Below are 12,824 nucleotides of genomic sequence, written 5' to 3'. Positions count from 1 at the left end.
GCAGTTCTTCCAAGGTGTTGTGCACCCCTAATCCCAGCAGCCTTTCGGTGGAAGTATTGTTAGGCAACCCAAGGGCCGCCTTATACGCCTTTCTAATCATAGCCTCCACCTTGCCTTTCTCCGTCGCGTCCATCTTCATATAAGGCGTCGCATACACTATTCTACTGAGCACAAATGCCTGTACCAGCTTACACAAGTCCTTTTCCTTGACGCCTTGTTTACGATTGGCGATTCTCCTGATAAGTCTCACGGTAGCATTGACAGTATTTTTGAGCCTTTCCAAGGCCTCCCTATTCTTCCTGTTAGTCTGCAATAGAAGTACCTGCTATTTTAGACACCGGCTCTGCTGTTTCCGTTTTCGGCGATCGTGTCAAAAGCACCTGCGAGACGAAACGTCTACAGTTACGAAGTGTAAACACGACCCTTCCCATGGCATCCGCTCACGTTGCGTCGGCTACGTCAGCAGCCCGGTTAACAGTTACCATCAATGATAAAAAATTTCGGCAACGCTTCCTGCATCTTCCAGGACTTTCTTCTCCTGTTATTTTGGGCCGTAACTTCATAGCCAAAGCAGGAATCGTTCTCGATCTCTCTAAATGGACCTACCAGTACGGCATGCATGCACATCCACTCAAGTTCATGACTAAGCCAGGAGAACCAGTCAAATCTGTTTACCGCCAATATCTCTGCGGTCTCCGAGACTGGTAGTGGTATTCTCACTGTTCGCAAGTCTTTCACAGGATCTCCAGTGGAGAAGACCAAAATCGAGACAGCGCTTAAACCATTTGCCGAAATGTTTACGGAAGCTCCTGGCAGCGTTAATGTGCTGACTCATAGGATCGACACCGGATGCGCCTGCCCAATTCGTTTCAACCCGCGGCCCCTGAGCATCCACAAGCGAGCATTTCTTGATAGTTCGCTAGACGAAATGATCGCTACCGGTGCAGTAGGACCGTCTAAGAGCCCCTGGGCGTTCCCAGTTGTACTAGCACCTAAGAAAGATGGCACGGCGTGGTTGTGCGTCGACTACCGTCGGTTGAACGCTGCCACAGTTCTAGACTCCTACCCCTTCCCATCAATCGATTCAGTGATGTATTCACTTGGGTCCGCCAAGTTCTTTACTAGTTTAGACTGCAGCAGGGGCTTCCTGCAAATTCCAATCGCCCCCTGGGATATTCCAAACACTGCATTCACTTGCCATCGGGGTCTGTTCCAATTTGTCCAATTGCCTTTCGGTTTGTGCAATTCGCCGGCAACCTTTCAGCGTGGAATATTGTGCTTCGAGACGCCAAATTCAAATATGCCATGGCCTACATGGATGACGTGGTAGTGTTCTCGAAAACCCTGGAGGAGCATCACCTTCACCTAACCACCGTTTTACAACGAATGCAGGACGCAGGCGTCGCCATTAACCCTTGGAAGGTTCAACTGGTTTCGACCAGAATCAACCTCTTAGGTTTCATTGTCGAGCAAGGCACATTCCGCCCTGAGGAGGAGAAACTCCAGGCCATACTGCAGCTTCCACCACCCACAGACGTGAAGAGCCTGCAGCGGTATTTGGGCATGGTGGGCTTCTACCGCCACTTTATCCCCAACTGCGCTGACCTAGCAAGGCCTCTCCACCAGCTCTTACGGAAAGGTTTCAGTTGGTACTGGACTGACGTGGAGCAGGGATCCTTTCGGGCTCTGTCATCGGCTATCGCTGATACCGCACGTCTGCGGCTCCCCGATCTCAACCTGCCATTCACCGTGCAGACCTGTGCAAGTGAGTATGGCATCGGCGCAGTCTTGCTTCAGAAGCACCAAGGGAAGCTTCACCGTCTGGCTTTTGGAAGCCACACTCTCACAGGAGCAGAGTGGAACAATACTGCAACAGAGAAAGGGTGCCTCGCAATTGTATTTGCACTAAAGAAATTTGACATGTATCTCGATGGGGCTGAGTTTACTATTCAGACTGACCACCAGGCGCTGACATGGCTGTCAAAGCTACAAAACCCAGCCGGCCGTTTAGCCCGTTGGGCCCTCGCTCTTCAAAAGTAATATTACAGAGTTGAATACAGGAAAGGCAGCTTCAACAAAGTAGCTGACGCCCTGTCCCGAGCCCCACTCTCTGTGGATGGCGAGCCGGCACCCGAAGTCCTGGCTGTGGCAGTGCCTGTGGACGCCTGGGGAACACTGATCTCCCGCCAGCAGCTACTGGACGCCCAGCTAAGCGACGACCAGTGCAACTTGATACGCAAGACACTGGACGGCGCCAACCCTTCCGGTAGCGGCAACTACGACTGCTACATGCAAGCAGACGACGGCTTGCTCTCGCGGTATATACCTGCTGCCGATATGGATTGCGGTGAGTCTCCATTCCGTGTCGTTGTGCCTAGAAAGCTGCGCAAGCCTTTTCTAGAGTACTTTCATGACACCCGCCTCGCCGGTCATAGCGACGGCAAGAAGACATTCGTGAAGTTGTGTCGCGTCGCGACATGGCCGCACATGAGAAAGCATGTCTTCAGATATGTTCGCACATGTCCCACCTGTCAGACCCTGAAACCGAGGGGAGGGAAGCCACCGGGCTTCATGCAACCAGTTGAGAGCCGATACCCATGGGAAATTGTGGCATGTGATGTTATGGGCAAATACCCCAGGTCAGCTAAAAGGAATCTGTACTTGTTAGTGGTCACTGACCATTTCTCCAAATGGGTAGAGCTGTACCCGCTGCGCAAGCTGGATTCGAAGATAATCTGGGATAGGCTGTTGGAAGCATAAACCCATTTCGGTTTCCCAGCGCAACTTATCAGAGACAATACCACATATTTCACCCGCAGGATACTCGTTGACACTTGCAAAGCTCTTGATGGGATGGCCCTTATGTGATCGCGAAACGTATTTCTAGTTTGGTGTACCTACTGCGGGAAAAACACGGCAGCAGAGTAATAGGGCCCGTAAGCTTGCACGACCTCAAAGCATACTACGAGCGCCCATCAGACAGCTAACCGTGCCAATTGGAGCCGTCATGTGGAGCTCCGAAGGACGCTAGACAGCATGCCAGCCCATCGCGTGCCAACTCCCCCGAACATTTTGCTTCGCAACCGCCGTGATATACCCGACTAGGACGATGCATGGTGCTGTTGGCCATAGTGTTGGCCATAGTGTTGGCCATAGTGTTGGCCATAGTGTTGGCCATAGTGTTGGCCATAGTGTTGGCCATAGTGTTGGCCATAGTGTTGGACATAGTGTTGGCCATAGTGTTGGCCATAGTGTTGGACATAGTGTTGGACATAGTGTTGGACATAGTGTTGGACATAGTGTTGGACATAGTGTCGCTGCATAGTGTTGCTGCATAGTGTTGCTGCATAGTGTTGGACATAGTGTTGGACATAGTGTTGCTGCATAGTGTTGGACATAGTGTTGGACATAGTGTTGCTGCATAGTGTTGCTGCATAGTGTTGCTGCATAGTGTTGGACATAGTGTTGCTGCATAGTGTTGCTGCATAGTGTTGCTGCATAGTGTTGCTGCATAGTGTTGTTGCATAGTGTTGTTGCATAGTGTTGTTGCATAGTGTTGTTGCATAGTGTTGTTGCATAGTGTTGTTGCATAGTGTTGTTGCATAGTGTCGGGCCCTGGCCCTCTCTGCAGCGCGCACGGGGGAAGCCTTTGAATCACGCGCCACAACGGAAGTCGTCGCATGGAGCATGCGCATCGATTGCGGTATCGTAAGAACTCGCGCGGGGACTGCCGGGAAGGCGGCTGCCCGATATGAAGGCAGCGGAGACTGTACTCGGGGCTTTTTTCGGGGCGCGGGCCTGGGGAGGCGCTGGTGGGTCCTGGCCCGTCTAGGTATCTTTCCGAGCGTGCTGCAGAGCTGGGGGAAGAGCGTTTTTGCATTGTGTCCGCATGCAAGAGTGCTCTTGTTGTTCGCTTTTGGGACTGTGTCCGTGCGCCTGGTTTGGTGCTTGCTTGCTTTCTGCGCTTTATGCATACTGTTATCGCCCGAGAGATTGTGTTGGTTGATGGTTTGTAACGGCCGTTCTTCCGTCGCTCCCTTTGGCTTGTATATTTTGTTGCCTCGCTGTTCTGCTGCTTGCTCCTTTGCCTTGTTCTTTTCTGTTAATGAGCGCGAGGCTGCGGTAATTGTTTGAGTGTTTCATTATCATAAATTAAAGCGGTTTTTGTTCTTTGCGCCATTGGTCCTTTGTCGTGCTGGTCGCGGCTCGCGGACCCCCTCAGCGAAGGCAAGGGGCCTTCAAGCGATACCTGCTAAAATTCAAAATACATGATCCAGCCTCAAAATGGGTATCATAGCGTATATGTTAGATACAAACGTACATATGTATGTTGGTATCTAACCGTTTTCCTACCAACCTGAGTTTCTAATAGTCCGTGGTCGAGTATGTGGAGCATCGGGCTGCTTTGCTGAGGTAACAGGTTTTGAGACCATCAGACCAGCTTGGGTCGCTGAGTGTGTGGCATTGTTCACATACGTGCCGCCCATTAACGAACGTCTTTCGTGTCGACGTGACTCACTGTGAGGTGCAGGCAGGGCAGGCACCGCTGTTCAAAGAAATTCTTTGGAGCCGACTTCAGGGAATTGGCGTGTGCCACTGCGAATGTGCTGCTATAGAACGACGAAAACGATCCCTTGCATTTTTCCGATGCTGAGTGGAATCGAACGAAAGTACAGCGTTTCCTCAAGGACAGCAAGCCGACGAATGAGCAGGCTGGTGCCGCAATTGCACTGTACATGTGCCACGTTTCCAACAACGCCTTCCACACCAACGCCTTAGTGAGCTGCACCTTGATTGCACTGGGTATGGGCTGCTTTTCAATGCACATCTCACCCACTTGGGTCACCGAGCATGCGACTCAAGTGAGGGAACAATTCTCAGCGTTCGCAGGCACCGGTTGCGTTTCTCGTCTCGGAGGCCATGAGCGGATTTCTCGGCCGTGCCACTAGATGGCACAGTATGCGCAGAAATAAGGACGAAAGAGGTGCCTGATCTCGGCTCCCACCACCCCCTCACTCTCGTCTTCAATAAACTTTATTTCCTCCAGATGGCCGCCTGGTTACCGCGCATGACGCGCTTCTCGGGGCTCGCACCCACCGACGCGTCACGGATTTCGGAGGCCATGCGCAGGCTTCGCGGCAGATGCGCTTGGTGGCACTGAGCGTTCTTAGGGAAACACAGAAGAGTCCGACTGCAGTATACACGTCTCATACATAACTCGTTCCGACAGTGGCAAACGTTGAGTCGCTATATATACGCATGCACTACCATCGACTGCCATCATGAGATAGGTACCGGCGCTTTTCTTTCTACTGCTTTAGCGCCGACTGCGATGTCTTTGTTCAGTGACTGCCGTTGAGCAAACTTAAGTGAGCTAGAAAGGCGAGGCGTCCTGCTTAGAACTCCAGTTTTCATTCTGGCTATCTAGCTATCGCACCAAAAAACGTCGGCCGTTTGCGAATGCAGTGCTTCTTAAAAAAAAGAAAGAACTCACAGAATGCTTACGAGTGCGTAACGCGAATGATTAAGTGTTAGCTATGTTCGCCCTCGACGTTTTCGCTTCCGATATTGCTTGGGTACTTGAAGAGCCTGTTTCCTTCGTTATGTGTCAGTGCGACGAATATTTTATAGCGTTCCTAAGGAAACTGCTACGGTCCTCTGAGATGCTCGAGTACCCGCCGGATCCCTAAGCATATAGTGACGCAGTGGAAGGTGGTATGACCACAATGGCATTATGGCGGTTCTGAAGTGGTGACAATGGTTTAAAGAGGAGAGCGTGAAGTACGGCAGCAAGATGACAATGGGATGACGAGTGAGTTTATGACAACGATTGACGCGACAACGACTTAATGACCATGGCCGCGTGACGACGGCAGTAAGACGAGGATGGAATGAAGAAGATGAAAAGAGGATAGTAGGAAGACCACGGGAGCATCATGACGACGGTACGACAAGGATCCCCAGAGTAGCGCGGTCTAAAACGCCGCCCGTTCGCATGGGTATGTGCCACTCTTCAGTGAACCTCTCGACACCATTTATGTGCAACTGCAAGTGTGGGCCACTCTTCAGTTAACCTGTTTGATGTCAACCTGGGTGATTGTGTATGTGGCAGAGGTTACGCACGGTTCTCTCGTCGGCGCCACAAGAAGGCTCGGCATGGCCAGAGGGAACCGCGAAGCAGTTCACCGGTAGTACACGTCTCATATATGACCAGTTTCGGTTAATTGCACAGTTCACATAGTCATCGTAGGTACGTTCCGCAAGATTTCTTTTATTGAAGGAGAGGGGAGGGGGGCAGTATGTCGCTTCACGGCTTGTTTGCGCTATGTGTTAATTACCTGCTTCGCTGTGCACCCGGGAGAAAGATGCAGATACGCGGTGTACCGTGCATTGGGAACACGTTAGGGAAACCCAGAGGGTGCAAATTAATCTAGAGTGCCCCACTGAAGGATGCCTAATAGTAGTATTGTGGTATTGGCAAGTGAATCCCCAAAATTTGTTTGATTTATTTTACTTTGCCTGTTTTTCTGTCTCGCTACACCTATCTGCCTATCCGTCCATCCGTGCCTATATGCCCTCACCCCCTATCCTTCTATGTTACTGTCTTCCATTAGACAGTGGTGGTAAACATGGGCCATCGAACCAAAACAGGACGTAAACACATAAGCAAAGTGACTGCCATAGATCAAGCAAGGCAAACCGGAGCGCAGCGTGACACCATATTTGAAGCTCTTGAGTAAATAGGAGGCTCAGAGCGGCGTCCAGGCATCTGCACTGAACCCAAACACCTCAAGAGTTCTGTAGAGTGCAGAAAAAAAAAACGTCCGTGAAAATCTGTATTCGACAAGTTAATTTTGGGGAAATCCTTCATTCCCTTTTAGCTTTCACTGCGCTGCACCTTCATAAATATTTTACAACGATATTGCCTATTCCATTAGTAGAAGTTTTGCGTGTCATTGCATTGCCGAAAGAAATAATATAGCTGCCCATCCCTAATGGAACTATCCTTCATTGGACCCGTCTTTTGAAAACGGGTCACTCCTAATTGAGAGGTAGATATAAATTGGCCACAGGTATTCTGTCAGACTAGTGTATTATGTACCTGCAGGCCCCTGCCCAGAAAAAAACAAGCAGCGCCTCTGAAGCGTAGAGGCTTTGAAATGACTCACTTTTTCATCACACAATGCGCTGCCGTCAGAATAACGTTCCTTGTGATTATGCTTCCACCGCACAATAAAAACTCGTTCGGCGATTCTTTCTTGCTGAAAACTGCAACCTGACGGAGGAAAAAGACCAGACGTCTTTTTTTAGCCTAAAAGCACAAGAATGCAATTAATCATCTGTTCATTTAGTTATAGGCCGTTTGTTCCATCACAGTTTAGCTATAGTCTAGCGGGGAACATTGCACTGACCATCGAACGGTTGTGAAAAAATTACCGACGATTACGTTATTTCCTAATGCGAAATTTGAGCGCAGCAAATAAGCTGTTTCACCTTTTCGATAGATTGAGGCAAAGAAATCGAGCAACACATGTATGCGCTATCACAGAATTTTTTTTTATTTTTCACACGTATTCCTTTAACAAAGACTCCACTAACAGTTCTTGACAGTCATGAAGGAAGCTTTGTGGTCGGAGAAATAGACTGATATATGTTCGACTTGGTACACCAATGCTTGATTCTCAAAGACGAGATCTATACAAGTGCCTCGCGAGGTTGTCACAGCCGTGGGACGCGTTACGAGCGAGAGGAACGGGATGTTCTCCCGCATAAGTGTTAGGAAATTGGTGTTTGTCTTTATGTCAACATTAAAGTCCCCACTACTAACATCGGTGTGGACCGATGGACGGTTAATGCGAGTTGCAGGAAGTGCACGACGTCTTTCGTGAGTGCGGTAGCGGACTCACGAAAGCGGTATCAGTCGGTCGCTGCTAGCGCTGGGGGGATGAAAGGGGGGCGGAGCTGGTTACGAGGCCGACGATAACGCCGACGACGACGCGAAACCCAGGAACGGACGCCAAAGAGCCATTTGTGTAGCCAGCCCTCCTCCACAGTCTCTCCTCCTCCCTTCCATCATCCTCCCTCGCCCGGAGAGCCGACAGCGCGCATGCGCGGCGGCGGAGCAGATTCGTCGGCGAGCTGGTTACGAGGCCGACGACAACGCCGACGACGACGCGAAACCCAGGAACGGACGCCAAAGAGCCATTTGTGTAGCCAGCCCTCCTCCACAGTCTCTCCTTCTCCCTTCCATCATCCTCCCTCGCCCGGAGAGCCGACAGCGCGCATGCGCGGCGGCGGAGCAGCAGATTCGTCGGCGAGCTGGTTACGAGGCCGACGACAACGCCGACGACGACGACGCCGACGACGACGACGACGCGAAACCCAGGAACGGACGCCAAAGAGCTGCGCTCTAAAAATGTCCACAACAATTGATATGCTGAACGCCAAGAGGTTACGTGTAACCGGCAACATCTGTGGGACGCTGAGCAAAGAAACGGTGTGGAGCTTTCAAAGGTAACCTGGGGTGTAAATTGCGCGCACGCACAGGCGTCATAATTATTAGGTTGTTTAATTCCCCGTGGCGGGATGAAGGCTTTACGAGGTGACGATCATGTTACCTCTGCCTTCGCTCGGAGAAATCCACCTGGCTGTAACAAACTTGGTCAACCCACCGCACACTTCATTTTATTATTTATTTATTTATTTATTTATTTATTTATTTGGTACCCACAGCGCCCATTCAGGCATTACAGTGGGGGGAGGTACAGATGAAAAACAAGCATCAAAATTGCAGGTTTACATAAATTTCTGGAAGTCAACAACACAATATTATAGGCCGAAAAAAAAGAAAAAAAAAGAAAAGCACACAGCTAAGTTGCACACAGCCATATCGGAAACAGGCACGTTGCAGATGTCACATGTCACATTTGAAAAAAAAAAGAAAAAAATAGAGTACATAAAGCACAATGATTACAGAGACTCAAATGAAAAAGCAAAAAAAGAAACAAATCGAATAATAAGTTGGAAAAAAACAATGCAGTGATTAAAATACAATGCGACAAAGTGAAAAAAAAAGAAAAAAAAAGGAGAAAAAGAAAAGAGAGGCACTAAAAGAAAATGTCATTTGCAGCTGGGATTGTTTATAGGTCATGATTGCTAGGCTTACGCGGGATATTTACCAAGCCTTAGGGATCAAAAGATTCTATTGCTTTTAATGCAGAAAAGAACTTGTTAGGACAAGAAATTCCCACATTTGAGGAAGGAAGTCGGTTCCTCTGATTGATGGTCCTTGGGAAAAATGAGCTGCTAAAGGCCGATGTATAACATTTGTATTCTCTTATCTTCTGCTCATGATCTTTGCGTGCTGATGTGTAGTGAGGCTGGCTTATGTACACGTCACGCGGAATTCGAGTTTGAGAGTTATATATGGTGTGCAAAAGCTTAAGTCGAAACGACGCTCTTCGGTGCTGAAGAGATTGCCAGTTTAGCATTGCCTTAGATTTAGTTGCACTAATCTGCCTGTCATACATTGCTATATCTAGTGCATATCTTGCCGCCATGGACTGAACCTTTTCTAGTTTTTCTTTGTTGGTTACTGATGAAGGATCCCACACAGGGCATGCGTATTCGAGCGCAGATCTTACATATGATTTATACAGTAGCTCCCGGGTTTGTTGTGGAAACGCACGTGTATTTCGTCGTAAAAATCTCGAGCTCCGACAAGCTTCGCCTATGGTATAATCCACATGCCGATTCCCCTTTTTTTTCTTTTTAGAGCGCAGCTCTTTGGCGTCCGTTCCTGGGTTTCGCGTCGTCGTCGGCGTCGTCGTCGTCGGCGTCGGCCTCGTAACCAGCTCGCCTCCGCCGCCGCGCTCCGCCGCCGCGCATGCGCCGCTGCTCCACCGCCGCGCATGCGCGCTGTCGGCTCTCCGGGCGAGGGAGGATGATGGAAGGGAGGAGGAGAGACTGTGGAGGAGGGCTGGCTACACAAATGGCTCTTTGGCGTCCGTTCCTGGGTTTCGCGTTGTCGTCGGCCTCATAACCAGCTCCGCCCCCCTTTCATCCCCCCAGCGCTAGCAGCGACCGACTGATACCGCTTTCGTGAGTCCGCTACCGCACTCACGAAAGACGTCGTGCACTTCCTGCAACTCGCATTAACCGTCCATCGATCCACACCGATGTTAGTAGTGGGGGACTTTAATGTTGACATAAAGACAAACAGCAATTTCCTAACACTTATGCGGGAGAACATCCCGTTCCTCTCGCTCGTAACGCGTCCCACGGCTGTGACAACCTCGCGAGGCACTTGTATAGATCTCGTCTTTGAGAATCAAGCATTGGTGTACCAAGTCGAACATATATCAGTCTATTTCTCCGACCACAAAGCTTCCTTCATGACTGTCAAGAACTGTTAATGGAGTCTTTGTTAAAGGAATACGTGTGAAAAATAAAAAAAAAAATTCTGTGATAGCGCATACATGTGTTGCTCGATTTCTTTGCCTCAATCTATCGAAAAGGTGAAACAGCTTATTTGCTGCGCTCAAATTTCGCATTAGAAAGTAACGTAATCGTCGGTAATTTTTTTTAACAATTTATTCACAACCACGAGTTGTTTTTTGATCATTCTAACGTTACGATACCTTACGGCATCTTATAGTTGTATTTTTTCATGTTTCGTCATTGCTCTGTTCTTAAATATATTTGGCATCAGGCTTAGCAGGGCTGAACTCAGCCTCCCCCTACGAGACTTCCTTCTATATATACATCTCTTGTAACTCCTACCCCACTGCGGACATGAATGAAGTGAACACATTCTGATACTGAATTTATCCTCCTCTGCCCTCTACTGTGTCTCACCGCTTCACTGACCATCCGCTCTGTAGCTCTAATAAGCAACCGATCGTCGCCTCTGTCCATTACGCATTCCGCCCAGTTAACACACCGTTCCGCAAACTCCCAAGATTTCAGCTACAACATTTTAGCGCTTTTGTAAGTCATGTTCTCTTTCCTATATTGAATGTTACAGCTACAAGTTTTCAGGCCATTGCTTGCTCCACCACCGTTTCTTCTTATGTTCCGTGTGCTTAACTGAGAAGGCTTAGGAGTGAGGAACAACGGCGAATAACTCGGCACCATTTGGCTTGCAGATGGCATTGTCCTGTTCAGCAACAGTGGGGAAGAATTAATACAAAATATTGAGGTCCTTGAAGGAGAAAGTGTAAGAGTGTTGTTAAAGAATAATATGCAGAAGAACAAAGACAATGTCTAATAGCATGGCAAAGGAAGAAGAGATCAAAATGGTCAGTGAGCCTCTAGAGTCCGCGAAGGAGTACTTTTACCTAAGTCTAATACTCACAGGGAACCAAGATCAATGGAAGAAAATTTACAGAGGAATAAAAATGGGTTGGATTGCATGCGGCCGACATTGCCAGATCCTAACTGGGAGCCGCCGCTATCATATAAAAGAAAGGTGCACAGTCAATGCATTCTACTCGTGCTAACATATGGGGCAATAAGTCCTGTTTGACAAAGAAGCTCGAGAACAAGTTGAAAACCGCGCAAAGAGCGATGGAACAAAGAACGCTAAGCGTAACACTGAGAGACACGAAAAGAGCGGCATAGATCATAGAACAAATGGGCATCGCCGATATTCGAATTGAGATTAACATAAAAATGAAGCTGGGCAGGCCATGTACTGCGTGGGATGGATAACCGGTGTACCGTTAGAGTTACAGAATAGGTGCCAAGAGAAGGGAAGTGCTGTCGAGGATGGCAGAAAACTTGGTTGGGTAATGAGCTTAGTAAATTTGCAGGCGCAAGCTAAAACCGGTTGACGCGGGACAGGGGTATTTGCAGATCGCAAGGAGAGGGCTTCGTCCTGCAGTGTACACAAAACATGACGATGACGACGACGACGACGATGATGATGATGATATTTCTACTCCACGATATTGTTAAGCTGTAGCTCACGACCTGAAAGCATAGGTTGATGGACTGACTCCCGTTTCCGCGCATCCATTCTCGCTCATACGCAGGACGCGATTAACGGACTGCCAGGACGTTAGAAGCAAATGTAACTTAGCACAGATCACAATGATAGATTATCTGAGTTACCAAACAGGGTAACGACACGCATAAAGAGTCTTAATTTATTTATTCGGTACTGTGGATGCCAAGTTTCTTTGTAGCATTACAGGAATTAATTGTAGGAAAGCTGCTCTAAATAGATGTCGTGAGGTTACAAAGCAGAACAAAGAACCACGAGCAGCAACGAAAAAAAACCTGTGATGTGCTTTGTCGAGAAATCAAACCCAATCGCAGCAAATCCCTATGTGATCGCAATCATTCCGGATCAAACGTGAAGCCACACTTTTGTAATATAGGCCTGGCCATCTTTGTACGAAGCACAATCCACCAATAATTTGGCTCATTCGTACGACACCACCAAACTTACCCAGATTGTCACCTGTCTGTTACAGCGAACCATGATGCCATAGAGGGCGGCACAACTGAACCGTTTTATGTTACGCCGGCAACCGATCATAGGCGTGACATAGTACGCTTATATACGTTGCTCTTTTTGCTGTTATTGATGCGCACGAAGTCAAGTTCCCGTGTCGAAAGATTAGCTCAAGCCAGAAACACCGCTTTTTTTATAGTTACGATCACTCGCGCATACCGAAATTATCAGATTTTAACAGACCTTCGATTATAACGAACACCCGTACTTTTCACACCAAGAAGTATTTAAAAATGCCATGTCTTCCATTGAGCATCTTATCCCGACGCCTGTATTGGACTGAACTGTATGACAGTAGTATTTA

The 12,824-nt window shown here is 48.6% G+C and overlaps 1 protein-coding gene across 2 annotated transcripts in view; it reads right to left on the bottom strand.

The window, feature by feature from the left end:
* LOC135907646 (chymotrypsin-2-like) overlaps positions 1 to 12,824 on the bottom strand; it is a 58,780-nt gene that overhangs the window by 28,906 nt on the left and 17,050 nt on the right. For both annotated transcript variants that reach the window (XM_065439342.2, XM_065439341.2), the window contains exon 4: positions 7,170 to 7,276. In XM_065439342.2, the coding sequence (XP_065295414.1) occupies positions 7,170 to 7,276 (107 nt within the window). The remainder of the gene's footprint in view (positions 1 to 7,169; positions 7,277 to 12,824) is intronic.

Source organism: Dermacentor albipictus, chromosome 10, assembly GCF_038994185.2.
Source record: "Dermacentor albipictus isolate Rhodes 1998 colony chromosome 10, USDA_Dalb.pri_finalv2, whole genome shotgun sequence".
Taxonomy (NCBI): domain Eukaryota; kingdom Metazoa; phylum Arthropoda; class Arachnida; order Ixodida; family Ixodidae; genus Dermacentor; species Dermacentor albipictus.
This window is presented reverse-complemented; position numbering and strand designations above follow the sequence as displayed.